Consider the following 27,420-nt stretch of genomic DNA (forward strand, 5'->3'; position numbering starts at 1 on the left):
ACGTTTTAAAAAGTCTCTTCCATTCCTTCAGCTCTTACCCTGGGCTCAGCTCTTCAGCATTGGCCAGCAAGCATTCTTCCATTGCAAGTTCATTGTGTGACTGAATATTTCAGCCCAGGGTCTTAATGAATATGTCTAGCATTCCTTGTGAGAACTGTACAATCCTTCACATGAGTTTGCAGAGAGGCTTGCTGGTTAAATTCACATTTATTATGGAAAGCCACATAGAAGTTAGAGGACAGAGGAAAGAAAAAGCAGGGCCAGAGGAGAGCACGTCATTCAGAGGAGCCGTGTGAAATCTGACAAGTGTGCATAAATATTGGGCCTGCCCATAATAGGGCTGTGACTCTGCAGCTCGCACTGAAGTGAGGTCAGTGGGATGCCTTGCATGACTAATAATGAACCACTCACATCAGTACATGCAGCACAACTTCGAAGCCTCAATAGCTGCGAATACTACAGAGTCACTTTGCTCTGTAGAAATAAAAATGGTTATTGGATTTTGTTTGTGGGTTGGGTTTTTTTTTTTACTTTTTTATTATTATTTCTGTCTTATTTGGCAGTAGAGAAGTTTTCATTTTATGCCTCAGTAGTGCTGAATGGTGTTCAAAAAAAATTTATTTTTAAAGAGAATCCCTGCTGAATCATTTGGAAGGAACGTAGAGCCACTTATTTCGTCTTGCAGTATCTGCAAGTCACTGCTGGAATCATAGCAACAAGTGATACAGAGCGTATGTAATGCTGTACAGGAGCCCAGTAGCAGAAAGCGAGGTTAAAAAGAAGTATCTTCTTTAAGCTTCTGTCAGACTCAATCATTTGCTATTCCTAAAGTGCAGGTAGTTTTATTATCTGAAAAGTGGAAGAAGATTTCAGATAAGTATATGCCTTCTAATAACATTGACAATTTATGCCTCTTAGAATTTAAGGTTACAACAAACTTTCACTTTAGTTTTTGTTCTAAGGGTAGACTACTTGGCTAAAACCTACCATTTTCATGTTGACAGTTAGGGAAATGAATAGGCAAAGTCTGAAGAGGATTCATCCAAATGAGTTTCGTTTCCAAGTCATTAAAAATAATTATCTCAGAGTTTTATTTTGCTTAACTCTACTTTTGCTTCAAGTTTCTTTGTCTCCTTCTGGGGCACAAACAGCTTTCTCCAGTTTTCCCATGTAAATGAAAACATGTTAGAAATTCATACTTCAGTTGTATGCAAAATAAAGAGAAAATAACGAAGCCAGATTAGGAAACTGGGTGTCGTTCAGGGCATTCAGGATAGTCAAGAAGAGCTTTTCTGGCATTGAGACTGGTGAGCCAAGTAGCATGGGGACGTGTGTGTGTATGGGACAGGGGTAGCGCTGAGAGCCCGGCTGTGATGGTGCTGGCTGATGGAGAAATAGTATGGAAAGGTGTGTGCTCGTGTGTACATGCGCATCTGCGTGAGAGAGCACATGAGGTGAAGTTTTCTAAGTTTCACTGAGCTCCTTTTTTTTTAGAGTTTTTGTAACTTCATGTCCCCTTAGTGAATTTGGAGATAAGCAAGTGATAAAAAGTCGGTATGTTTCAGGCTATTTGTGTACACGGCAAACTTTTGCCTGATTTTTTTCCTGCCTTTTTTTTCTTTTTCTTTTTCATTTTTTTTTTGGTGGTGGGGGTCTTTTTCAAAGAGATGCTGTGCATCTCTGAGGGCTTTCACTCCTCGCTTGCCTGACACGGCATGTGGGGTCCAGCCTCTCTGTCATGCACTGGGTATAGTAACTTGTGGGAAATGAACACCATGATACTGTTTAAAAAAAAAAAAAAAGCCTCAATATACATGTGTGAGGCACCTTCGGTTGTAAGGACAAGGGCACTGCATCTCCTGCTTTGCATTTAGAGGCAAAACACTGCAAAAGGTAGGGGAGAATCAGTGTCTGGAGAGGGAGACCTGGGATTTGCCACACTTTAAATATCTCTTGGGGAAAAAAAGTGGATGCTTCTCCATTTCTGTTGATCCAGAGCCTGCCTCAGAGCGCCCTTCAGGGCTCCTGGGATCCTGGCAAGGTAGAGCAGTGAGGACAGGAAAAGCAAGGGTTGGAAGTGATGTCTTGGTTGAGACTGGCTGCTAATTGCCTGTGGTTTTATTCACTCTCTACCTCCCAATGTTTTAGGTGTCAAGACTGCTGGGATCCTAGAAAATAGCTGCCAAAAGGGTCTGGGGACTTCAGGCTTCCCAAACAAACCAAAAAAAAAAAAAAAAGCACACCTAGATTTCTAAGAACAGAGTAGAAATGCATATTTTGTCGAGATCCTCTGTAAAAACTGTGATTGCGTGAATTTTTCATGGCTAATAAGCAGCTCCATGGGAAGATCAGTCCCATATACAGTTTGATTCCCCTTTATCGGTCAGTGGGCAGAGGGTGCATCCAGGTAGCGACCACAGCATGCCTGCCTTAGGACCACTGGGAATTCAAATGATACAGGTTTTTTTGCTGTGGGAATCCTTAAGGCAGCTACTTGTGCCCTTACTTTAGGCACAGACACTGCAGCACCCTTTGAGATATGGTAGGCCCTCAGCTAAGAAGCATTTTACCTGTGAGGAGCTGCTTTTTCCAGGTGGCTGAGGACACAGAAAGAAAGGGTGAGCAATGAATTAAGTGGTAGAGAAAAACAGTTTTCATGTTTTAATTAGAAAAATGAAAACTGCATGAATTTCCTCATTGTAATAGATTCTGTCATTTGAGAAATAATGATCTAAAAAAATTGCGGGTCTCTGGCAGTCCTTCCACTGGGCTGTCATTATTCACTCTAACGTGTACATATTATTCATAGCCATTAATCTCCTGCACCCAGGCTGGGATAAAGCCTATTCCGCTGTTAGTTGCCATGTTTCAGGTCAAAGCTCATCCACTGATGAAGCTCAGACATTTCCACTTTGTTATTGCCAGGAGAGTAACGGCCTTTTGGGAACTCTTGTCCTGACCAGTGGTAGAGAAAGAATATTTAGCTAGATGGTTTGAGGTTTTCCCTTATTCTTTCCCCTTTTTGTTTTGCTTTGCTAGTCAGAGAAAAGAGGCAAAGGTTTACCAAGTGCCCTAAAAAATCTGCACTTGCTGTTTCTTAAGGCTTCACAAAATAATCCTAGGTTTGTATTCTCCCTCGTCAGACTCAGTATGGCTTCAGGACGTGACCTGATCACATTCTTTCACCAGACATCCCTGCTGCCTTACTTTTAATCAAAGCAGAACAACAGTAGTCGTGGATTACTGACCATTAGTTACCTCTCTGCAGCAACTGCTGTAAGCTGTCCAGTCGTCTCAAAACTTCAGTTTCAGAGAAGACAATGAGAGCCTTACACCGCCTGAGGCTTTAGTCCAAGCCTCACTGAAGTTACTTAAAGTGTGAGGAAATTTTTTGAAAAAAAATCATTAAAAAGTGGAGATTGATATGATTTTGGCACAGAATTATATTCCACAGTGGTGTCTGGTATTTAGCCATTTGTATATGGTTAAATCCCTGTACTTCATATGCTGTTCCATAGTTGAAAAAAAAATAATAGTGCCTCCTTTCCTTTTTAGTCAAGAAGTATATTAAAAAGGTACTTCCCCAGAATATTTTCCTAGCTTGCAGTCCCCAGCAGGAGCATGCCATTGCTGCTTTGCCCTTCCCGAGTGCTTTGCAAAGCTTTCCACATATGAAGAGGTTCTTTGGAGTAGGCAAATCGAATATACAACACGTGAGGATTATTCCTGCTCTGAGGTACTTTGGCATGAGAAGTACCCAGAGAGTAGAAGGACTTTGGAATTACTGTCTAAAAATGATTTTTCAGAAGCTGATTCTCAGATCACCTTCAGACACCTCGTTTGCTAGGCAGCGGCATAAACAAGCCGTGCAAGTGGGATCAGTAAGCTCTTCCCTGTAATTTATGTGTTTGGGTGCATGGTTACAACTGAGGACACACCAGCTGGCATCAGTGAAATCGACAGTTCTGCTCACCCTCTCTATACTTCGTTCTGCATTTGAGGTTGGATGTGCAGCAGGGCAATCCAGATAGCTGGAGTGGGATTTTGCAGCTTCGTTGATCAACTGTATAAGTTCAGCAAAGGCCTGAGATTATACATTTTACAGCAGGCATGTAAAAGTACAGAGAAAAGAGCGTAATTCTATAGCCTTTGAGAGAAAGCCATCAAAACTAAGTGCTGTCAGTCATCACTTGTTATCATAATAATTATCATCATAAAAATACTGTGTACAACGTGACTAGGTTTACAAATTCAGTCACTCAAAAGGCTAGGAAATGGTAGAAGAGAAGTTTCCCAAGCAGCCCAGTGCAGTGCAGACACAGTCCCTTCCTGCTTGCTGCCTCATCTCAGGGCTGGTCATGTCTGTGGTGACTGGAGGGTACAAGGTTTTTTATGCAGAAGAAGCTCCTGAAAACCAGTCCCAGCTGTGTGCCTGCAGCTCAACCCACAGAGGGAAATGGAAACATGGGGTGTTATTGAGCATAATGTTTGGGTTGGTTTTTTTGATTTTTTTAAATGTGCATCTTTATTGCCATTTTAGGCTTCTACAACTACCTGAAAGGAGGTTGTGGCAAGGTGGGTGTCAGTCTCTTCTCCAAAGTAACAAGTGATGGGATGAGAGGAAATGGCCTCAAGTTGCACCAGGGGAGGTTTAGATGGGATATTAGGAAAAAATTCTTCACGAAAAGGACTGTCAAGCATTGGAACAGGCTGCCCAGGGAAGTGGCTTGGTCACCATTCCTGGAGGTATTTAAAAGATGTGGAGATGTGGTGCTGAGGGACACGGTTTAGTGATGGAATTGGCAGTGCTAGGTTTACATTTGGACTCGGGGCAGTCAGCTTCTGCGCAGAGGTACCAGAAAGTCATCTGTCCTTCCCAGGAGCTACAGAGCAGACCAGGAAGTGTTATCTCACCCCACACTTTCACCCATTTCCCTAGGAGCTGCTCTCAGAAGCCTAAGAGCATGAAGACACTCTCCTGTGTCTCCCCCACATAAGATCCAGTAATGCACAATATGCCTTTCATTTTGCGCTTTGGTCCTTGGGGTGGGAGCATCCCTCTGTATCCAGAGGCAGGAACCACAAAACCTGGCATGGAGCCGAGGCAGCTTGTTTAGGCTTCAAAGCAGTGACAGCACGGGAGAGCACAGCCCCTGCTTACCTACAGAGTCACCCCAGCTCCCTGCAAACAACAGGAACGGGTTCCCAGGCAACCACAGCTCAGCCCCAGGAGCAGGCAAAATGGTTAAGGGTAACCCAAATACCCACCCAGATCAGGATATTAGAAATATGCTTCACACTGTAATAATTTGCTATTAATGTTCATGGCTGGCTGTATAATTTTTCTGTGCATTTTGAATTTTCGTGTTTAAAGCACTGTGTTGCCACTTGGGCTTGTCATACTCATTTCCAAGGGCATCTTTGTGGAGCTATATCCATCATGTAGAATTTTTCATTTAGTATTTACAGGGTTGCTGCTAACACATCTTTATAGACTGGTTTTACTAAGGAAATACAGCTTGTGCAATTTATACTCTCTCCTAACAATTTCTTTCCCTCCTGGCCATGTCCACTGGCAACTGGGCTCATACGTACCCCAGCACTTTTCTCCCATGAGGGGTAACTCTTGCTCTGCAGAATGTGTTGGCAAAGTGGGTGGATGTCACACTGCTGCTCCTGGAGCATTGTGTGCTACAGCTCACCAGCGGCCTGGCGTGTTCGCAAGAGCTGTGTCCCCTTCTCGTCACCTGCACCTGCCCTGGCCCAGGCTCCGCCGCTTCTTGATTACAAGTGCTGCGCTCTGGCTTGAATTTCATTCCTATAATTGATGGCCTTGTTCATTGTAGCAAAACTGACTTTCTTTGTGCTTGAACTGTGACTCCTGTGGCTTGCTGAATATGGATGTCTTGGGGGTGACCCATCACCTGTTGGTAAAAGGTTGTGTGTGTTGAACAACATATAGAAACTGTGGCACAGGTAGCAGCTGTCTGAGGTTCAAAAATGTCACCAGCTACCAAAGTGTGAATTTTCTGTCTTTTTGCTCTATTTTTATAAACCCCTTTTTCAGAGTGCAGTGTCCTTAAAATTGTGAAATAATAGACGGGCAACTGAGGATTACAAAGACTATCTGGGACATGTTCATTGGGGATCATTACAGTTGGCCTTTAATCTCTTTGCTTCTTTAAAATTTCCTTTAATACTTTACAGAAACAGCAAGTTGCTCTAATCCAGGGGAGATTGAATATGCTTGTACTTATAGTTCTCTGCTCAAGGAAAATTTTTCTTTCCATCCCCAGTGTGAAAAACAATCCTTTCATTGTTGATCTATTAGTGCAGAAAGTGCAGATGTTGTGCAGGTCTGATTATCTTTCTCTGCAAAAAGACTTTCAAAAATATTCATTTTTTTTAGATTCTGTGAGATTTGCTCTTTACACCTATACCTTGAACAGTACACAGATTGCAGAGCTGTGTGTTTTCTCCCCTTCCCAGTGCCATAAAATTGCTTCAGTAACCTCCTGACCTAGTATGAGCTTGGGGCTTCCCTCAGCTCCCCTCCTCTCCTTTACCAGCACTGTCCAAACCACGTCTAACTCTGCTCCATCCCATTGCTGTCAAACTCTCCAGTTTGTTTCTCCAGTGTGCTGAAGGCTGCCCTGGTACTGGGACCACTAGCTATGTGGCTCTGCTTGGTGGCAGAGAACGAGCGGGCTCTACCTCTGCAATTGGAGAGCAGGTACCTATCCCTGCGCATGTGCTGCCGCCTTAGTCTTCTTCCGAAAAACAAAACGCCAAAAACATTTTTGTCTGTAAGAGATTGCCTGTGCTACAGGAAATGCCAGGCTGGGTGTGCACTGATCAGCAGTATATGCTCTCATATTGTCTTCCTTTGGGAATGTAAACTCCTAATCCTCTCTCTGAGCACTACCTGGCCTGCAGTCCAATTCTGTAAAGCCAGTCCTAGCTGGCTGGTGGCCAGCAGCTCCCGACTGAAAGGCCTGTGACATAGCAGCAGGACATTTGCTACAGTCCCTCAGAAAGCAGAAAATGCTTTAGGTTTTAAAGCATTTTTTTTCAGGGAGAAGAAGAGGGGAGGGCAGTTCACCTCTGTTTTCAGGCGGTCTGCATTTAGGGTTGGGTGATCACAGAATCATAGAATGGTTTGGGTTGGAAGGGACCTTAAAGATCATCAAGTTCCAACCCCCCTGCAATGAGCAGGGACACCTTCCACTAGACTAGTTTGCTCAAAGCCCCATCCAGCCTGGCTGAGCCGTGAGATGGGGCTGGTGGGTGGCAGAGCAGGTATGGTGGGGACTTTTTCCAAGGTTTTGCTTTCTCTAGCAGTTGTCTAGTTTGCCCAGGCTGACGCAGTAAATGTTGTCATGAGAGCAAAAAAAAGGGCTTTAACAAGTTGTACAAAATCGTTTCGCCTTCTCTGGGACGTTTGCAACCCGTGTTTTGTCCGGAAAGGTGGAGAAGAGAGCCCCATCATGTACCGCTGGGTTGGACATAATTTCTCTCTTGGCGTGCCAAAGCGTGTTCCGGGCTACGGGCACCAGGCATGTATCATTGTGTAGGGTTTTGTGGCTGAGGACGAGTACTATTCCCGTTGGCGAGCCATTTCAGGACAGGTCTGTTTCCGTGTGTACATAATGCCTGGCACATATTTCACGGGCTGTCTGCTACGATATAACACTAACGAGGTAATTACAGGGCTCAGGCAGTGTCAGCGCAGCACATACTGCTCGGATTAGACCCCGCATCGGTGTAGCAGGAGGGGGAGAAGCAGCGCTGTCTGCGGCAACCTACCAGGCTTCTTTCTGGTTTTCTTCACCTGAAGTAGGACCCCCTGAAAAAGGAAGGTCTGGTCTCAGTGTGTTATAATTTTCTTTATATATTGTGACACATGATGTAATTTGGATATTTTATGTCTTAACAGAATGGGACAGACAGGGACTTTTAAAATACCTTTTAATGAATTTAAGAAGTTATTAAGAAAAGTGTTTGGGCAGAAGCACTGCATAAGACAGTGATACCCCTGTTAGAGTTTAGGATCTCAGCTGCCTGTTGCAGGACTTCCTTTATTATATCTATAGATATGTCAGGGATAAAGGCAAGACTAGGGAAGTTGTGGGCCCTTTCCAGAAGGAAATGGGAGACCTGGCCTCCCAGGGTATGGATAAGGCTGAGCTACTGAACAACTTTTTTGCCTCGGTCTTCACCGGCAAGGGCTCTAACCACACTGCCCAAGTCACGGAAGGCAAAAACAAGGGCTCTGCGAATGAAGAACTGCCCACAGTAGGAGAAGATCAGGTTCAAGACCACCTAAGGAACCTGAAGGTGCATAAGTCCATGGGACCTGATGAAATCTATCCATGGGTCCTGAGGGACAAAGTTGCTTTGTCCTGGCGGACAAAGTTGCTAAGCCGCTTTCCATCATATTTGAGAAATCGTGGCAATCTGGCGAAGTTCCTGCTGACTGGAGAAAGGGGAACATAACCCCAATATTCAAAAAAGGAAAAAAGGAAGACCCAGGGAACTATAGGCCAGTCAGCCTCACCGCTGTGCCTGGCAAGATCATGGAGCAGATCCTCCTGGAATCTCTGCTAAGGCACATGGAAAATAAAGAGGTGATTGGAGACAGCCAGCATGGCTTCACCAAGGGCAAATCATGCCTGACAAATTTGGTGGCCTTTTACAATACTGCCACAGGCTTGGTGGACAAGGGCAGAGCAACAGACGTCATCTACCTGGACTTATGCAAAGCATTTGACATTGTCCTGCACGACATCCTGATCTCAAAATTGGAAACTCGTGGATTCGATGGATGGACCACTCGGTGGATAAGGAACTGGCTGAATGGCCACACTCAAAGGGTTGTGGTCAACGGCTCAATGTCCAAGTGGCGGCCAGTGACGAGTGGAGTTCCTCAGGGGTCGGTACTGGGACCAGTGCTGCTCAACATCTTTGTCGGAGACATGGACAGTGGGATAGAGTGCACCCTCAGCAAGTTTGCCGACAACAAACAAGCTCGCTGGTGCGGTCGACATGCTGGAGGGAAGGGATGCCATCCAGAGGGACCTGGACAGGCTCGAGAGATGGGCTCGTGCAAATTGCATGAAGTTCAACCAGGCCAATGCAGGGTCCTGCACCTGGGACGTGGCAATCCCAGGCACAAATACAGGTTGGGCGGAGAATGGCTGGAGAGCAGCCCTGAGGAGAAGGACTTGGGGGTGCTCGTGCATGAGAAGCTCAACATGAGCTGGCAATGTGCACTGGCAGCCCAGAAAGCTAACAGCATCCTGGGCTGCATCAAGAGAATTGTGGCCAGCAGGTCGCGGGAGGTGATTCTACCCCTCTACTCTGCGCTCGTGAGACCCCGCCTGGAATACTGTGTCCAGCTTTGGAGTCCTCAACATAAGAAGGACATGGACCTCTTGGAACAGGTCCAGCGGAGGGCCACGAAGATGATCAGAGGGATGGAGCACCTCCCCTATGAAGACAGGCTGAGAGAGCTGGGGTTGTTCAGCCTGGAGAAGAGAAGGCTCCGGGGAGACTTCATAGCAGCCTTCCAATATCTGAAGGGAGGCTACAGGAGAGCCGGAGAGGGACTCTTTGTCAGGAGATGTAGTGACAGGACAAGGGGTAATGGTTTTAAATTGGAAGTGGGGAGATTTCGATTAGATACCAGAAAGAAATTCTTTACTGTGAGGGTGGTGAGGCACTGGAACAGGTTGCCCAGGGAAGTTGTGGATGCCCCATCCCTGGAAGTGTTTAAGGCCAGGCTGGATGGGGCTTTGAGCAACCTGCTCTAGTGGAGGTGTCCCTGCCCATGGCAGGGGGGGTTGGAACTTGATGATCTTTAAGGTCCCTTCCAACTCTAACCATTCTATGATTCTATATTAATAACAATTATTATGTCACTGGGCTATAATTTTTTACCAGTTACGATGGTGTTTATCATATTAATAAGAATTATCGTAGTGGTTTCAAGTCCTCTTAGCTGCCTCCACAGACCAAATATTGAGTGAAATGGTGTGTTGTGAGCTGAATTCCTAGCTGGCCCAGCTATCTTCCATCCACCCGAGAGCTGCTGTCTCACCTTCCAGGGCTTCAGACAGCAGGTGCAACCCTGCTGCTTCCCAGCACGCTCCCAGACCTGTCACACCAAATCATTTGTAAACATCAAGCCAGCCAATATCACGACAGTATCAGTCCACATGCAAAAGGAAGCGGGAAGCCATGAGAGACAGACGGTGCTGTGTGTTAGTAGTATGAGGCAAAAGAAAGAGGGTCCTTCAAAGCCCCTATTCATAAGCTTAGCACAATAGAGTAATGCTGTGTTAGGGAAATTTAAGCTGGTGCTGAAAGCTAGTGTGCTTTGGTGCTTTTTTACTCAAGGGATGGCTTTTATCCTGAATTGTAATGCTTATGATTTTTCAGACATGGCTTGCTTTGCTAGGTCACGTGAATGATGAATATCGCGGTATTTAGAGGTTTCTCGTAAATGAAACGCACATGGGAATGAATGCAGATATAGATCACTTGCGTCAAACCCAGCTTTATCAGGGTTTGGTGAGATATCTTTTTCAAGGGCCTACAGCAACTGAAAAGCAATTAGAATTTCATTGTATTTTCCAGTTATATTAACCATCCTGAAGATATGTATGAGAGTCTGCATGGAAGAAGCTGCCCCTGTACTTTCACTGCACAGCCATTGTAATACAGAAGCATGGGATGGCAGCAAAGCAAAACTTCACTTGGATACTTGGAATTTAGAGACACTTCAGGTCTTAAGAAAGTGAATCATAGAATAGAAAGAATGGAAAGGCACCCTATCCTACCATTAGAAAAAAAAGGATGTTGCTAGAGAAATGGGAAATGCTTCCTTTTCACCAAATGGGCAAACAACAGTACCGGGAAGGAGATTTCAGAAAGCTGCAGTGTGGTAGCTGGAAGCTGCATATGTATCCCTTTCCCATGTCTGGGAAAAAGAAACAGGTCTGGGTCATGTTCTTTCAGTAGTGCATTTGTTAAAAGAGTTTATTCATTAGTAATTTGAGAATGACAGAGCTCTGTACAAAGGGTTTGCCTTTATCTACCAGACTGGACAAGCTCAGGGAACTCTGAAGCAGTGACATGAAGGGGAATCTTGCACCCCCTCAATGTCAGTATCCGGCAAGTCCAAAGCTGCAAAAAGTTGAGGGGGGAAACGCCTACAGTGGCCAGTGAAGCTGGATTTGCATGGAGAGGATTTGCCAGAGAAGGAGCACAGAGATCCCCTGCTTTTTTTCATCCTCTGTCACAATCTTCCCATGTGGTCCTGCACAATGCCTGGAAAACGCTTGCGGTGAGGCATTCCTGAGTAGTGATTAGCGACGCAGTTAACGAACGCTGGTTTACATCATTTGGGGATAAATCCACCTCTGACCATCTGTTACAAGTGGATCTGGTTTTCTTCTGATTCACATTCATGCCAAGCAGAATTACCTTCACTTAAATCACTGGTGTTTCTTGGAGAGTAACCGCTATGAGAGAGTTGGTCCATTGGCAAGATCTCCCAACCAGTCACATCCTGTGGGGCAGAAATTATGTCTCTCTGGATGTTTTTGTTCGTTCTTGAATATGAGGAGTCTCAACAGCTAGCAAAAATGTAGGTCTTATTATGAAATGCCAACATGCCACTCTGAAGCTGTTAGCCTTGCAGATGCTGGTAATCTGAAAGCAGTCTGCTTCACCTACTGCTGTATTTAGAGCAAGTGGATTTGGTCACTCATGCATATTTTTTTTTAAAGTACTGTCAGATCTCTCACAGGCAGTGTTTTCTAATGAATGCAAATGAAAATTGTGATTATCCATTTCAAAGCAATTGGTAGCAAGCCATCGTTGTGCACAGAATATTATTTATACAGCTCAGAAGCCCCAGTGGTGCTCACGCATAATTCCTCACACGTCACAGTGATAGAAATTGCCTTCAGGGCCAGACTTTCCAAGTCAACCTCTCTGTTTTTAAGTTGCAGACATTGTCACTTCAATGGCTGACAACTTGATTTTGCAGGTTCGGTTTGATGCGCATATGATAGCAAGCCCACGCTTGCCTGCAGATGCCAGACTGCACCCAAAATTACTTTCTCCTCTTAATAGCAGTGAATAAAGTGACAGGCTGGCAGCTCTTAGGGACTCTTGGTTCTCTTCTTATTTTCCAAGTTCTTCTTTACTGCTGCCTGTTTGCAGCTCCGTTCTCATCCCACTCAGCACTTTCCTCGGTATGAAAACTTGGGGCATATCATGTGTTTACATGTATGATTCTTCTTAACTCAAACTTTATATCCATGTCTTGCTTAACCTCTAGTTCCAGTGCATTGATTCCTGCTTGCTGTTCCCCACGTGGGTAGTCTCGCTCTCACCGCTCAGTTTGCAGGGCTCTTCTTGGACCTGTTAAAAATGGAATTCTATGAAAGACACAAATTATCTCTTCCTGTCCATGCTAGGCTCCTAGGGAAAGTGAAAATAATTGTGTCTCTTCTGCTGTTAATACTCTAGTTGCTACATCCAGTAATCTTCTGGGAAGTTAAACTTTTAAAACACCAGGTAATTTATTACCCCCCTATATTAGCCCTTCTTGGTAGCCGAGAGGTGTGGCGCCAAACTGCAGTGAAACTGTGAGGGTAGAAAATTTCCAGGGAGTAACCTCTTTCCTAAGAGACTATATTAACCAAAGGACTAATAAAATCTTGTTTAAGCATCACTGAAAGACTTTTTGGTAGACAGCCAGCCCTAGTTGGTCTTTTGAGTATAAAAAGCAGTATAGAAATGTTCCTTCTAGCATTACTTTGTATCAGCTTCTGATGCCAATCTCCTGTACAGCAAGGAGAAGTGCTCCTTTATTGCACCATTTTACATTTTAAATCATTTAAGCTCGTAGTGCGTTCCACCTGCTTCTCCTTGCAGCAGCACCCTCTGCCCTTAGTCCAGCTGAAATATCAGCTGTATTGGTTGGTGTTCCGTACACTCGTGCAGCCTGGTCCCATGGTAGGGAAATGGGAGATCTTTCCTTGCCCTCTTATAGGGCTTAGGGGGTTTGGTCAGGCAGTGCCCTGTTGCTATGCCTGTGTTTCTAGTCCTCCACTGACACGTGGGAGGGAGGTTTCTGCCTGTAATCTACTGGTAGACCCTAGAGGTAAATATCCCATTCCTCTTCTTATACCAAGGACAGACTCAGCCTAAGGTTGAGTCTCAGCATTATGGAAATACAAAGAAATCTCCCAGCTGAGCACTGATCAGAAGGTTGCTCCTACATAAACCGAACAAGACAGTGTGAAAATGCTTAAAGCGAGGCCCCATCTAGGACAGTATGTTCCAAACTTGTTAGTCTGGATCTGTGAAATCCATTTTTTCAGTGAGGACTGGAGTTTACAGCTTCCAAAGCCAGATCACTAGCTGCCTATTTCTCAGCCTGTGATCCATGTCTCCTACCTAAATTTTAATTCCCTTCCTCTTGTTTTCCAAGTATTACCCTGTACAACAGAGCAAAGGCTTTATTACTTTCTTTTGCACACCATAGCCCATGTGTTTATATTTCCTAGCTTCTCAAGCTGGATGTGTCTAAGTGTAACTTTTTGCCTGTAGGTAAGAGCAAGAAGTTTTTAGGATTTGACACAAGGTTTTGCATTTCTAGCATGACCAGTAGCTGATTGCTGCAATCCTGCATTGAGGCCTCTACAGAAATTGGTAGACTCATCCCTGATTCTAAGGGCTTACAAATTAAATGCAGTAACCAGACAACCTCCTGTTGCTCAAACTGCTCTTGCTTGAAGTCAAACGGAAAAGCAGTGAGTGTGAGGGCCAGGGCTATGCCCCGTATCTCTTCAGCCATAGTGACCCATCTTGCACACTGGGGCATGGTGCTGCTGACTGGTGACTGCGTTCAGCTACACATCTGTTTCCAGAATAACACCACATACAAAACAAAAAAAAAAAAAAAAAAGAGAAAGCAGTAACTGTTTATCCTGGCTTAGCTTGTGTAACAGGTTTTCATATGATGTTTTTAGCATTTAAAGTCTTTTTTCATTAAACTGTTTAAGCATCCAGAAAAAAAACATTTCTCTTACTCAGCTTCATTAGTTATAGGAAATCACTGGATTAAAGTAGAGAACAGATTAGCAAAAATAAACTGTAGTATGTCTTGGGCATATGGTGCTGTGTATGAATGGGTTTTAACTACTTAACTGTGTATAACAAAGAGCAGAAGGAGAGATTTGTCTTAGTGTGCAATAATTATAATTTGCAATAGCTGCATAGCTTAACAGTCAGAAACCGCAAAGCCAGGGAAAGCTTTCGATTAGGATTTGCATGGGGTGTGTGCGCCTGTCCCCGCGCTCACATTGTGTTTTCTGCCAGCTGACGGCTGGGCACGAGACTGGACTTCACTGGTTAACAGGATGCCTCTCCCTACTCTCCCTTCCTCTTCGTTGGGCCCATGGTTTGCAGCGGTGGGTTAGTGCGGGTCACAAAAACCAGGATGTAGCCCGTTGGGTGCGGGTGCCAGTGCTGGTCCAGCCATGCTGCTCCGTCCCACGGGCCAGAGGGGAGGCACACCGTGGGCAAGCCTGTGACAGACAGCCCAGGCTTCGCCTCAGCTGGAAATCGTCCCCTGCAGAGTAAATATAAACAGAAGTAGTAAATAAAAGAGGCCGCAACGTCAGGGTGATTCCTGGGGATTATGAGCCTCCAGGCTCTGCGCACAAACTGCAATATGGCCAGCTTTGAATTCAAATGATTCCATAGCTTCTAGCTTCCCACTTTTTTTGTCCAATACCTGTCATTCCCCTCTGATGCTTCAACGTACAGAAGTCAAACTTATGCCTTTTCTAAAGAGACTCAGCTCATCAGTTGGAACTTGCTCCTGAGACACAAGTCAGTGCAAACACTGATAATGTCCTGTCGGTGCTCCATCTCCCTCTTCTCAGGAAAACTGTGCTTTTCCCTTTTTGGGTGCTGAGAGGTTTCCGAAAACCAAGCAGTGGTGGTGACATCATTTCCATGTCTTAAAAAAACCTGCTTATAAAGGGATATAAAGATTCGCACAGCCTATTTAATCTAATTTATAAAGTAAATTCAGAAATACCTGGGGAATTACTTGGTCTTTATCAGGGCTTCTCAGTATGTTTGCTAGGAAGGCTTAGCCAATAATGTTGTGCCACATAGTTTAAACATGCATGTCCTTCCCTTTTTTTGGGGGTGCTTTCTTCTGAGGTTTCCACAATGTGTTTCACATCCACTGTGATTACTCACAGATTGGAGTTCTGCCCTGGACGAATCAAACATAAATCATCACCCCATGCAAAAGAAAGTTTTGCCAAAAATTGCGGTGGTCCAGAGGAGAATAAAATAGATTTATTTTTTTCCTCTGTGAACTTTTAACTAATTTTATTCCTTCTTTTTTTTTGGGGGGGGGGGGTGGGGGGTGGGGGGGAGGGGAAGTTCTGTGCATTGAAAAATTCACTGACAAGGCCCTGATCATCTTGGTTTTTTAGTCATTAATACAAAAAATTAATTCCACAGCTGCTCAGGAGAATTTTCTTGCTTTTTCCTCTATTAGTTTTGTGGTGGCGAGTCCTGCTAAACTTGCAGGCTTTCTGTTTACCTTATCAATAACTCAGCGTTACTTCTATTGCAGAGTTCCCTGAAGAGAAGAGGCAGCAGAGAAATACACAAAGAAAAAAAGTCATTTACCCAGGTATGGTTTTCAAGAACATGCAATTTTGAGCAAAAGCACATGATAAAAGTCCAAATTTCTTTTTATGGGTGTTGACAGGACCATCAGGCACATTAACTAGAGTGCAATTAGGCCTTAATCTACTGAGACCTCCCAGAGATAATGTAGAAGCAATTTAGGACACAAGTGTGATCTCTAAACCATGCCGTTTCTTGGACTCATGGTGCCTGTATCCCTAGATTCAGGCTGCAGGTTTTCTACAAGAAGAGAAAAATCACCTTGCCTCACAAAGTAATTGGATCGCGGCTTAGGGACTAACTAAATTTATACACGGTGCCAAAGATTTTGTGCTAATGAGCATCTTGGCAGGGGATGTGGTTGACACACAGCAACGACACCTCGCGAGCTCTCGTGTCGCAGCCCCAGGTTTGATCATTCCCTAGTGTCGGGGGGGGCAGCACGTGAACTTGTGCTCCCCCCAGGCTGGGATACAACACGGGACCTGAGCTGCCCACTCAGTCTCCCTTTGGATAATGGTTTTATTGAAATCCTGTAGGCTGATCCTTCTCAGGGATGCGGTCTGCCTGATTTCCTCTGCTTTTTGTGCTTACTGTAGGAGTTAAGGCTTTTCCCAGCACCCGTACGGTTACTGTTTATAGCCGGAGAGATGGGGATAGTATTTCACCTCCTTGCGAAAGGAGCCAAGAGCGATATTGTGCCTTCATTAGAGAGAGGTTGCACCTCCCTGGCTGCCCCCTCGGCAGGCTCAGTGTATGCAACTGAGACCCTACGGGTTTTCTCTGAGCTGATGGAGTCTTAAAATCCACTGTTTTTTAATAATAACCATAATAAATCATGTTGCAGTTGAGTGGGTAGGGCGGCCAGCTGAGTGGGTAGAGTGGGCAGGCCAGGGGCTTGTGGTGGCCAGGGGCTGCAGCATACTTTCCCGAGACAGCAGAACAAGCATCCCCACCGAGCTGATACAAGCACGGCTTAATCAGACCTTAAAATGGGGCACTGGGCTTTCTGCCTGCAGTGCCTGCTGTGGAGAATTATTTAAGTCGTCAGCTAGGTCAGAGAGTTTGTTTTTCTGCAGCCTGTACAATACGTGGACAATATATATACGCCCGCACACATGCAAATCACAGATTTGTGAATCTATGTGAAGGCAGGGTTGTGTCCACCGGGTTTTGTGGGCGGCACTGTCCTTCCTTTCCTCATTCCTGGAAATAAAGAGCAGTGCAGAGGGAATGGATTCCTCCACCCAAATGCAGGCATTAACAGCAGCTGTAGTTTGCCTTGGAAAGCCTTAAAAAGGACTACACAAAATTATCCGAGTAACCCTGGGTCAGCTCTGCTCCACTCACAACGTGGGGAAGTGATCCTGGAAACTACCCAGGGAAAAAAAAAGCCTTTGCGCTGTGCACACACATAGTAACTCGTGCAAGCAAAGGATTTGGGCTGGAAAATGAAAACCATTGCGACAGCACTGTGCAAGGTGGCCGTTCAATTTTCTTCAGCAATTCTTTAGGGTAGGAAAGACTGAGAAACAATCTTATATATCGACATGGCCCAGCCTGTAGGTGTATGTCTGAGCTATCTCCCAACTCCAGGGTGTTACTCAGAGCTGCCCCCAAACCCGGGTATCCCTTCAGAGGTATGTGCTGGTTGAGACCAGAGAGCTCCACAGCAAGTGCCCAACCTGGTCAAACAACCGCCAGGTCCTGGGGCATGGCCCAAAGGGGTTAGTACAGACACAGTCCAGGAGGTTCAAAACACTGCTCTTCAGGGACAGCCCTAAATACCTAAAATAAGTTCAAATATCTATTACACATTTTGTGAAAAGCAACCACAAACTTAGATTCTGTGGGTCCACATGCCTACAGATACATATAGTATATGGCAAGACCGTTTTTTTTACTTACTGGGAGCTCATCATGAAAATTAGCTGGAACATCGCACCCACCACAGGGCACATGAGTAAATAATACCTGTGAAACTGATTGTCTTGAAGTCATGTAAAAGCAGAATTCATAGCAGCGCTTACCCGCCTCTAGCTGTATTGAAGAAAAAAAGTTTTTATTCAGCAGAATTGCAAAACGGAGCTTCTTGGAAAATACCAGGCACCAGGCAAAACACAAAGAAAAGTGGTTCTCCAGCGCAAGGTAGGAGTCCTGGCCCTCAGCCAGATGCTTGGGTGCTGGTCGTACTGCCCTGTCGTCAGACTTGCAACCCCAAAACCGCTTACCCATCTTCTGCCTGGCAGTTCCCTTGAGCCGGTGGTGGTGGTAGAGGAGATGGCGTTGGTCTCTATCTTTGTGTCTTCTTGCCAGAAAAGAAATATCATATTTGGGAATTTTTGATCAGCTCTTCATTCTCCTCACATCATTTACATTGCATAATGAATTTTAGTTCATTTCTTTAAGTTTCATTTCTTTATCTACACGTTCCACATTTGTCTAAATTAGACTACAGACTCTGCAGGGAGGGATCTGGGTTTTTTCTTTCTGCTTTTTTTTCCATTAACATCCCTCTGAAGTGCCATGCGGAGCTGTGATGCTATTGCATGTGAATAATCCCTATCAGTAATCATTAATTCCCATTTATCCTTAATGATCTCTTAAAGTCCACAACTAGTGCCAAAGCTGAAAGAACATTTTTGCGTTGTCGCTCCTTCTTTTCTTTCTATACAGTCTGCCCTATGTACACCTTTTAGGAAAGAGCCCACATACTTGATGTAAAATACAATCAGACTGTGCCATAGCCCAGCTTTCATCTCCCAGGATTTGAGCCTCTTGTTCCTCCAAAACAGTGGAAAGACTGTATTCTCCTTTTTTTTTTCTTTCCCCTTTCTTTTTATTTGTGATTTAACTAATAATGAACAATTCTTAATTTCAGTGATATGGCCTCTCCTTAGTTTGCCTTCTATGTCAAAACTGTAGTTGCCTGTGTGGGTGTCTCACTCTCTTGCTGTTTTCTACTTGATTTCAACTGATCAAGAAATCACTGATATTTCTGTACACAAAGTTTCAGAGGAACAGGTGCATGAGGGTTGGAGTCCTCTGGCATGCTTAGATCTGACTGATAAATCTCTCCTGACCATTCTTTTTCTTTAGAAAAAAGGTGTCAGGGGAACGGGATTTTCAGTAGTCATGTTCCCTGGCAGAGAAGCAGGGAAGATCTAGAGCTTTCTCACCTTTCCAGATGGGATCCATATTTAGTAGGCGAGATTAACATCCATCAGACCTGTTGTTTTGTATGAGGCTTGTGTTTGTTTAACAAAAAAGATCTTGTTTGTTTCGGCTCTTGTGAGAAACAGAACTTACAAATGTGATCCTTTTTTTTTTCTAGACAAAACCTAGCAATAAAATAATGCCGTTATAAGAAGTTAACGACGGTTTTGTCCGGCTGTATGCAATAACACACTAACTCCACAGATGCATTGAGTCGTGCAGTGATGCCGAGCAAAAACACTGGGGCCCTGACCCCATATCTATTGAAGCCCTTTCCTTTTCTTCAAAGGCTTCAAAGTGCTGAGTGCGTTGTCCCGAATGTGACTGTTATTTATGTTGCTTGAACCACAGTGGGTGTCAGGCTGGACCCCGCTCTGACCCCCGGGGAGGAGCTGGCCCCTGGGGCTCCCAGCCAGGGGAGTGGGGTGCGGGCAGCCCGGCACTTCCCCACCAGCATTGGTCCAGCTGCCTGTGGCCAGTAAGGTGCCAGGCACCAGCTAGTGCCACTGATGGCTGGGCTCTTGCAGCCAAAGGCAGACAAGAGGCACGGGGAAGAATGCTGGATTACAAAGAGAGAATAAGGAACATGTCAGATGTGATTATTTCCAAGCTATTAACAGATAAATGAATAAGCTGGAGTAATCACCCCACCTGTGAGCTCAGACATGCAGCAGTGGTCTGGATGTAACCTTCCTTGTGATGTCTATGTTATCCTAAAACCAAAGCCTACAGTGGGAATAAACTGATTCTCGATGCAAGGAAAAGCACAGGTAATGTATTGGGCAACCCTGACCAAACGCGATGCTTTAATCATACAGCCTTATCCAGCCAGAACAACTAAAATTCAGTGTGACTCCAGTGAAGGCTGCATGGAGTTTTGCCAGGTTTAAATCTGATACTTAATTTGCAGGTTTGAGTTACAAAGCAAAAAGCGATTTGCAAATACATGTGTGAAAAATAGGTGTGTGTATGTGAGATGATGATAGAGAGGAAAGCAAGCCAGTCTTTAGAAGCTCTGCTTCTGATCTATCCTATGCACCCTGGTTGTATTCATAGAAAACTCACATTTCTGGTACCAGAAACACAATGACCAGAGTTCTATTCAGTCCACTGATCAACTGATTGCAGTTGTGTTTGACTCATGGTTATCACTGAACACCACGTCTTAACAGAAACTTTCGCTATTGTTTACCTCTGTCATGTTATTAACATTTAAGATAACTTTTTTACTATTTAGTATTTTAAAGTTCTAACCTGTGCCAAGCAGAACCAGTAAGAAAGCTGACTGAGTTCAGAAGTATACAATCAATTACTTTTATGGCTGTTTAGGTATTAATAGCTGAAATTAAGACATAATTAGTATGTATCTAAATAGAATGGGGCGAAATTAATCTAGGTAACATAAAAGACACCATTACCAATGTGCAAGGATGTGTGCTTTTGAAATTAAATCATTTCCTCAGATTACTGAGCCATAATTAGTTTTGTAAATCTTTTTATTTTTTTAATAACCTAATCTGGGTGAACAATTAAAGTCAGTCATGTTTTCTTCTGGATTTGGTTGCCATTGTTAGGATTTATAACAAAATGGTGCTTGTGAAAGATAACAGCGCTCTGGAGACTGAAATGAAGTTTCCATAGATAATTGCACATATGTCCACATGGCCTACCAACAATGATGAAATCTGCTGTCTCAAGAGATCATCTTTCAAAGCCTGCCTTCCATTATACTGCTAATGCTGATAAATGTGTCTCTTACGAGGCCAAGTGCCTGTATCTCCATGACAATTCATGAAAGTGATTCATGCAAAGAAATTGTTCATCGGCTTAGAATTTACTTAACCTTGTCTCTTATTTCAGCACAATACACACTGGAGTTTTCATTTGAGCTGAGATGCAGTACTTTAAAATGCCCAACACAAAAAAAAATCAAACTCTCATTTAATACCCTGCTGCTTCCTGAAAAATAGAGGTTTTCACATGGGATGGATTTGGATGTCACTACAGAATTTTTCTTTCCTTTTTCACAAGTTTTCACCAGTCTCCCTTGTGAACAGTTTGTCCATACCAGAAAGAGTGATCACACTCTGGTCCATCCTAATAATAACAGCAGCAGAGACAACAGTAGTGCTTTCTATGCAGAAAGTGAATTAGGCACTCTGGCTAGTTCACAGCATTGTGAGATCCGGTAATTAAATTCTTCACTTCGCAAGGCAACCACGCCTTATAGTACACTTTTTTTTGTGTGTGCTTTCCAGCTGAAGAAGCCTGAGATTTGGGATTACGATGAGTAAATTCATCTGAGTAGTCTTTGTTTCATGATGCTAAAAGCGAGCAAATGTATCATTAAACATATATGGAACAGAAAGTGCCAACAAATCATGGCACCTTTTCATTTGAGTCATTCTTATTTTCCACAAAATTTGCTCAGTATTTGAGAAAAACTAAGCATTGTGCTGGCACTCTTGCATCACTGACCACTTGCACTGGCACACTGATTTGTTTTCTTTTCCCCCTCTTTATCTCTGGTCAAGCTGCTTTGCCATTTTAACCAGTACCAAGCTGTGAAATGTGTGTCAACTGTGTGGTTTGCACAGGTCTGTCTGTGTATTGTTTGCATACCTAACATACAGCTCAGAGGGTGGGGAGGTGGAGATTTTGGAAGGTGAGCAACTGATTGTGCTTGTAATATAATCTTGGTGCGGGGGGGTGTGTGATTATTCTTGGCAGGAGGACAGTGCTGATCTGAAGTGCCAGCTCCAGTTTGCCAAAGAGGAGGCAGCGCTGATGCGTAAGAAGATGGCCAAACTGGGGAGGGAGAAGGATGAACTGGAGCAGGAGCTCCAGAAGTACAAGTCCATCTATGGAGACGTGGACAGTCCCCTGCCTACGGGGGAGGCAGGGGGCCCACCCAGCACCAGGGAGGCCGAGCTGAAGCTTCGTTTGAAGCTGGTGGAGGAGGAAGCAAACATACTGGGCAGAAAAATAGTGGAACTGGAGGTGGAGAACAGGGGGATTAAAGCTGAGATGGAGGATATGAGGTGCCAGTACGAAAAGGAGTGTCTCAGCAGGGACCACATTTCAAGCATTCCTACCTCGCCCTACGGCGACTCCGTGGAGTCGGCCACGGAGCTGCGCCGGCACCTGCAGTTTGTGGAAGAGGAAGCAGAACTGCTGAGGCGGTCAATCTCCGAAATCGAAGATCACAACAAGCAGCTAACGAATGAGCTGAACAAATTCAAGTTTGAGCCAGGCCAAGAGGCAGGCTGGTTGGATGATGCAGCCTCCAAGTGCGGCGGCACCTTGCAAGAGGAGCTGAAGTCAGCCAGGTGTCAAATCAACGAGCTGAGCGGGAAAGTGATGAAGCTCCAGTATGAGAACAGGGTCCTGATGTCCAATGTCCAGCGTTATGATCTGGCCTCTCATCTGGGCCTGCGCACTTCCAGCCCAAGGGACAGTGATGCCGACAGCGATGCCGGGAAGAAGGAGAGTGACAGTGAAGAGGGTCGCCCACCCCAGCCAAAGAGAGAGGGGCCTATTGGGGGTGAAAGTGACTCTGAAGAAGTTTATGAGAAGACGTCGGGTTTTGGAAGCGGGAAGCCGTCAGAAGTCAGTGACCTGTGCTCCACTGAGCTCATAAGAGTGAAAGAGGACACCGAGTCTTTAATTAACATCAAACGCGAGGCTGAGCGGCTCGAAAGGACCGTGGACCGCCTTATCACTGATACAGACAGCTTGATTTATGACGCAAAGGTGCATGTAACCAGCAGCCCATCCACTGAGCAGGATTTCAAAAGTGGTGAGGAAATGGGAGAAGATAGGCACCAACCAGAGCTTCTGGATACCATCAACTCCAGGATGAAAGCTTTCCGGAAGGAGCTGCAGAACTTCCTAGAGAAGGTTGATCACATTGGAGAGGGTCTTAAGGAGCAGATGGAGGACCTTTCCCCTCTTCCCCATCTCACAGAGTCTTCCAGTTTTCTATCCACAATGACGTCCATGTCTCGAGACTCTCCCATTGGTAACCTGGGGAAGGAGTTGATCACTGACTTCCAGGTAGGCCAGCCCTTTGTTTGCCTTCTTTCTGTTTATTGTTTCTTTTTCTTGCTGCCATCGCTACCCTAGAGCTAATTTTCCTCACAGCTGCTTTGTTATGATTTCAGACCCGCGATGTATTAAAGTGTGTAATGTTAAACAAACACTTTATAGGTTTTTTTCTTTTGTTTGTTTGCACAACTCCTTTGATTCAGAGGCGGTTCCTCGTGGCAAAAAGGCTAATCCACTGGTGCTATAGAGATCTGTCTTCTTTTTGTCTGTAACAGCAGTGTTTCCCCATGAAAGAGGAGATTAATTAAAGAAAAATAAAATTCTGATGAATGTAAATTAGCAGCCTTGCTAAGAAATGTGAGGAGATCTTTATTATGCTCTCTTGTAAAAAAGTCAGGCGTGTTCTCAAAAGCCTTGCCAAAAGAACCCAACCAAACACAGTTTTCTAAGTGATGTGTTTTGAAAAGCCTGCTTACAGCTCACTCCCCTAACCGAGCAGCGAGTGAGAAGCTCTGTAGCCAGCGAAGGACTGCCTTGCCTAAAGCGTTGCCCGTGGGCGCATGTGTAAACTGCCACAACTGCCACACTGGATATGGCTTTTCTGCACAGCACAAGTAAGGAAGGAAGAGCCTTGTGTCCCGTATCCTTCATGACTTGTATGCTTGCTGTTGGTTTGACTCATGCATCCTCATTGCATGCGCCTCATAACCAGTGTTTGCGTTCTTTTTTCCTCTCTTTCTCTTTTTTGCTTTTCAGATGTTTCAGCCCATCATTTTGCTCATCCTCATTTTGGTTTTGTTCTCTTCACTTTCTTATGCCACTGTATTTAAGTTGGTTTTTCTGTTCACGCTTTTCTTTGTCTTGTAGTTTTTCAGTCGTCTACCTTACCCATTTTTGTTTTCTTTATTCCCTCCTGTCCTTTTGTTTTTTTGTTATAAACCGCCCATGCACCTAACAGTCCAAACTGAGGGATCAGATGGAGTGGCAGCTCAAACAAGATCGTGGAGAGGAGCGAGAGATTCACCACCAGCGAGCCACCACCGACCCACACCGCAGAGCTGATGGAGACATTAAACTCTACAGGCCAGGCGACAAGGGCTGTTTCAGTCTAGAGGTCAGCAAAGCAGCCCGTCTTACTCACTGCCTCCTGCTGCCTTAGCCAGGAGATGAGTAACAGAAGCCAGGGGTTGGGGGAATAAATTGGACCAACATAGTACCCCTCCTATGAAATTTGTGGTTGACCTCCTTTCCCCCTTGCAGTTTCAGAGAAGCAAATTGGTCCCGGCTTTGTACTCATCACCCTGCTCCCAGTAGCTTTGCTAAGTGGGAAAATATGGCTCAGGGACCCACTACAAATGAGTATAGTAATGAAAGATCACTGGAAGAGGTTGTAATCCCTGATGTGAGATCGTGCTTCCAGGTTGACCTTGTTGGATATTTTAAATTTGGAAAGTCTACAGATAGACAGCTTTGCGTTTTGCCTGGCAGTAGTCTGCACAGGAGAGGGTTTGATGCTGGTGTGCGTGGTGATTCTCAACAGGGAACACAGCACCCTGCAGCCTCCAAAAAAAGAGCTTACTTAAAGCAGAATTCTCCATTGTTTGGGTTGTTGAGCACTTTTCCATTTGCCAAAAACATCGATCAGTTTTTATTTAAATCTTCATCCATGCAGAGGCCATATTAGCCTCAGTAAGCATCTCCTTAGCTGCTTTCTCATGAACATAGGTTGTCCAGACACTACAACTGGTCCTGAAGAAAACAATTTCTAATCTGTCTCTGAAAAGGCAAGCTTGGAGCGTTGAAAAACTTTTCTGCTGGCCACTGGGAAGCCAAATCCACCTTGAAACTGTGGTGGTTAGGGTAGCTTCTAGTGAGGGATGAGTTTTAATATGCTTTTAATTCTAAAGACACATGCAGAGGCTTTATTATATGTGAAACCCCTAGTTGAGTCTGGGAAATGGAGAATGCTGGCCGGGACATCTGGGTTTGTGAGTAAGCAATAACAAGCACTAGAAAACAGGGACAGGAAGATAAAGCTTCAGGGCGGCTGGTAGCCATGCGGCACAATGCTGTATTGAGTATCAAAGGCAGAGTGGCCCTTCATCTTAACACAGGTAATTCCTTGCTGGTTTTGTTTTGTTTGTTTTAAACTATCCTGACAGCGCAGAGATCTGGTAGTATTAGAATAATTAATTTATTCGGCAGCTTCTCTTCCAACTTTCCACTTTTACCAGTGATAATAAATTTCAGGAAGGATATCTGATAAACCCAGGACACCGTAAGTCTCTCACTGAAAGGTAAAGGCTTTCTTCCTCAGCTGTGAATGGGTGATGAGGTAGCAAAACTTTGCCGTTGAGTATGGATCCTTTTGCAATTTTATTGGTCAATAGTTATGGTAGGTTAAGTCAGAAAATCACCACAGCAAATGTTTACAATATTTCTCTTTAAATTCTGTCATCTTTATTAATTCCCTTACCTTAGATCAGCCTTGTTATTATATTGACTCTTGGATGTGTGAGCCCTCTTAAGATTAGGGATTTGGGTAATTTTGGCACAACAGCTTTTTTAACTCTCCCGGGATGGGATGGTGTGTAAACTGTGTATGGCAAACTGTGTTTAAACAGAGGATGGATAGTTTTCACACCAACACTTGACAAGGAACAAGGCAGAAATTATAATCAAAGGTAGAGAATATCCAGCTGAGGTCTAGATGTGCTAAAAGATGAGCAAGGCTGGTGCTCAAATGGCCCAACCTGAGAAGATGTTGAAGACTAAGGTGTTTGTTTCAGTCAGGTTTACGTAAGCAACAAAGAATATTAAGTTGCTTTACACTGAAACTTTTCAGTGCGTGGACAAGGAAATTGAAATCTTTTAATCTCTAATAGTCAAACCCAAGTGAAGCAGAAGATTCCTCCAAATAATTTTGTATGGTATCATTTTTAGTATTTTCTTTCTTAATTTCATACACTGCGCTAGCAAAAACTAGTGCTTTTTTTTTGTGCCAGATGAATGAGCAGAAAAAAATATTATTCAAATACCAAAGAAATTTCACATGGAGACTCAAACTTTTTAATGCCCACAGCAGAGATGGCTATACATAAGCCTTTATCTGCTTTAATTTACAAAGTGAAAATATGCACAGTGGCCAGTGGATAACATTGATTGATGATCTTCTTACTGTGTATGGACTTTTAGCATAAGAAGAACACATTGTATTTCAGTGAGGCAAATGTTTTATTTTTAAGCAAGTAAATCCATTTTTCTAAATTCAGTTTTTCCGAGCTGAATTTTAAATGAAGATTTTCCCAAGCAATGCTGAGCGGCTTCCATTTAGCCATTTCTCCTATTTTTAAAAATGAGCATCGTGGGAGCCTAATTGTTTGATTAAATACAATAAATGCAAACTGACTTGTGCTTGAAACTACCCTGTAGCCTAACTGTAAACATCTGCCTTTGTTTGGGCTTTGCACTGCAGTTGTTAGTGCAACAGTATTATTAGAATGTATTTGCATGTTAAAGAGGTGGGTTAGAGTCACAGTCCAAGGGAAATTATATCTTAAAATTGCCTTAAGAGCGGGGCTTTGTTTTCTTGCTGAAACAAGCCATTCAGCTGCTGTTGTGGGAGGTTGGAGCCCATTGAGGTGGATGTTCGATCCATTATTCATGATTTTAGCAGAGCTGGGTTATGGTGGGAGGGGAAAATCATTCTTTACCATCCAAAGAAAGAGCAAGTGAACAAGTGAGAATTGCCCCGACTAAAAGACACGGAGGAACTAAAAAAGGTAACACAGTGCTTCATGGAGCAAACGCCTGGTACAAATCAAAGTATTACTATGGCAACACATGGAAACCAGTGGGAAAAATGGTAAACAATTTTTCATCGGGCAAATTTTACCCTTTTTACTAGTGGAATATCCATAAACCAAAGGCAGCTTCCTTAAGCAGTCTGCACTTGTTTATTCAGAAACAAAAAGATATTCTGGAGAAGAAAAAAATCACTCTTTCAAATGACCAATGACTCTTTTAAATGACAGTTTGTTGCAATGTTTGATACCTGATGCTCTAAAATGGAGCTGTATCTCATAGCTCTGATTGTTCTTTCAAAGGGTATCTGTTCTGCCCTTACCTGAGTTGAGTATGTATCACCAAAGGCTAAAAGAGTCATCTTTGCATTTCAGATTTGGTTACTGTTTTTATTTTTGTAGGTGGCTTTTAAAAGCTTACACATTTGTTTCTGTGCAGAAAAATGCCACAAAATCTCTGACACTCACAGGTTGTGGAAAACGAATCACCAAAGTGAACTAACTTAAAAGGAACAAGTTGTAACCAGAGAATTAAAATAAAAGCAGATAGGCTACAGAAGGTGAGATCATGTCTTAAAAAGCAAGCTTTCACAAGGTCTAGTAATAAGTAGGAAGAGCTAAC

The 27,420-nt window shown here is 44.1% G+C and overlaps 1 protein-coding gene across 1 annotated transcript in view; it reads left to right on the top strand.

Annotated features, from left to right (window-relative positions):
• MTCL1 (microtubule crosslinking factor 1) overlaps window positions 1–27,420 on the top strand; it is a 111,268-nt gene that overhangs the window by 42,788 nt on the left and 41,060 nt on the right. The window contains exons 4-7 of the mRNA XM_074146106.1: window positions 15,677–15,736; window positions 17,803–17,880; window positions 21,679–23,004; window positions 23,954–24,109. Coding sequence (XP_074002207.1) covers window positions 15,677–15,736; window positions 17,803–17,880; window positions 21,679–23,004; window positions 23,954–24,109 — 1,620 coding nt within the window. The remainder of the gene's footprint in view (window positions 1–15,676; window positions 15,737–17,802; window positions 17,881–21,678; window positions 23,005–23,953; window positions 24,110–27,420) is intronic.

This window comes from Numenius arquata, chromosome 4, assembly GCF_964106895.1.
Source record: "Numenius arquata chromosome 4, bNumArq3.hap1.1, whole genome shotgun sequence".
Lineage (NCBI taxonomy): Eukaryota > Metazoa > Chordata > Aves > Charadriiformes > Scolopacidae > Numenius > Numenius arquata.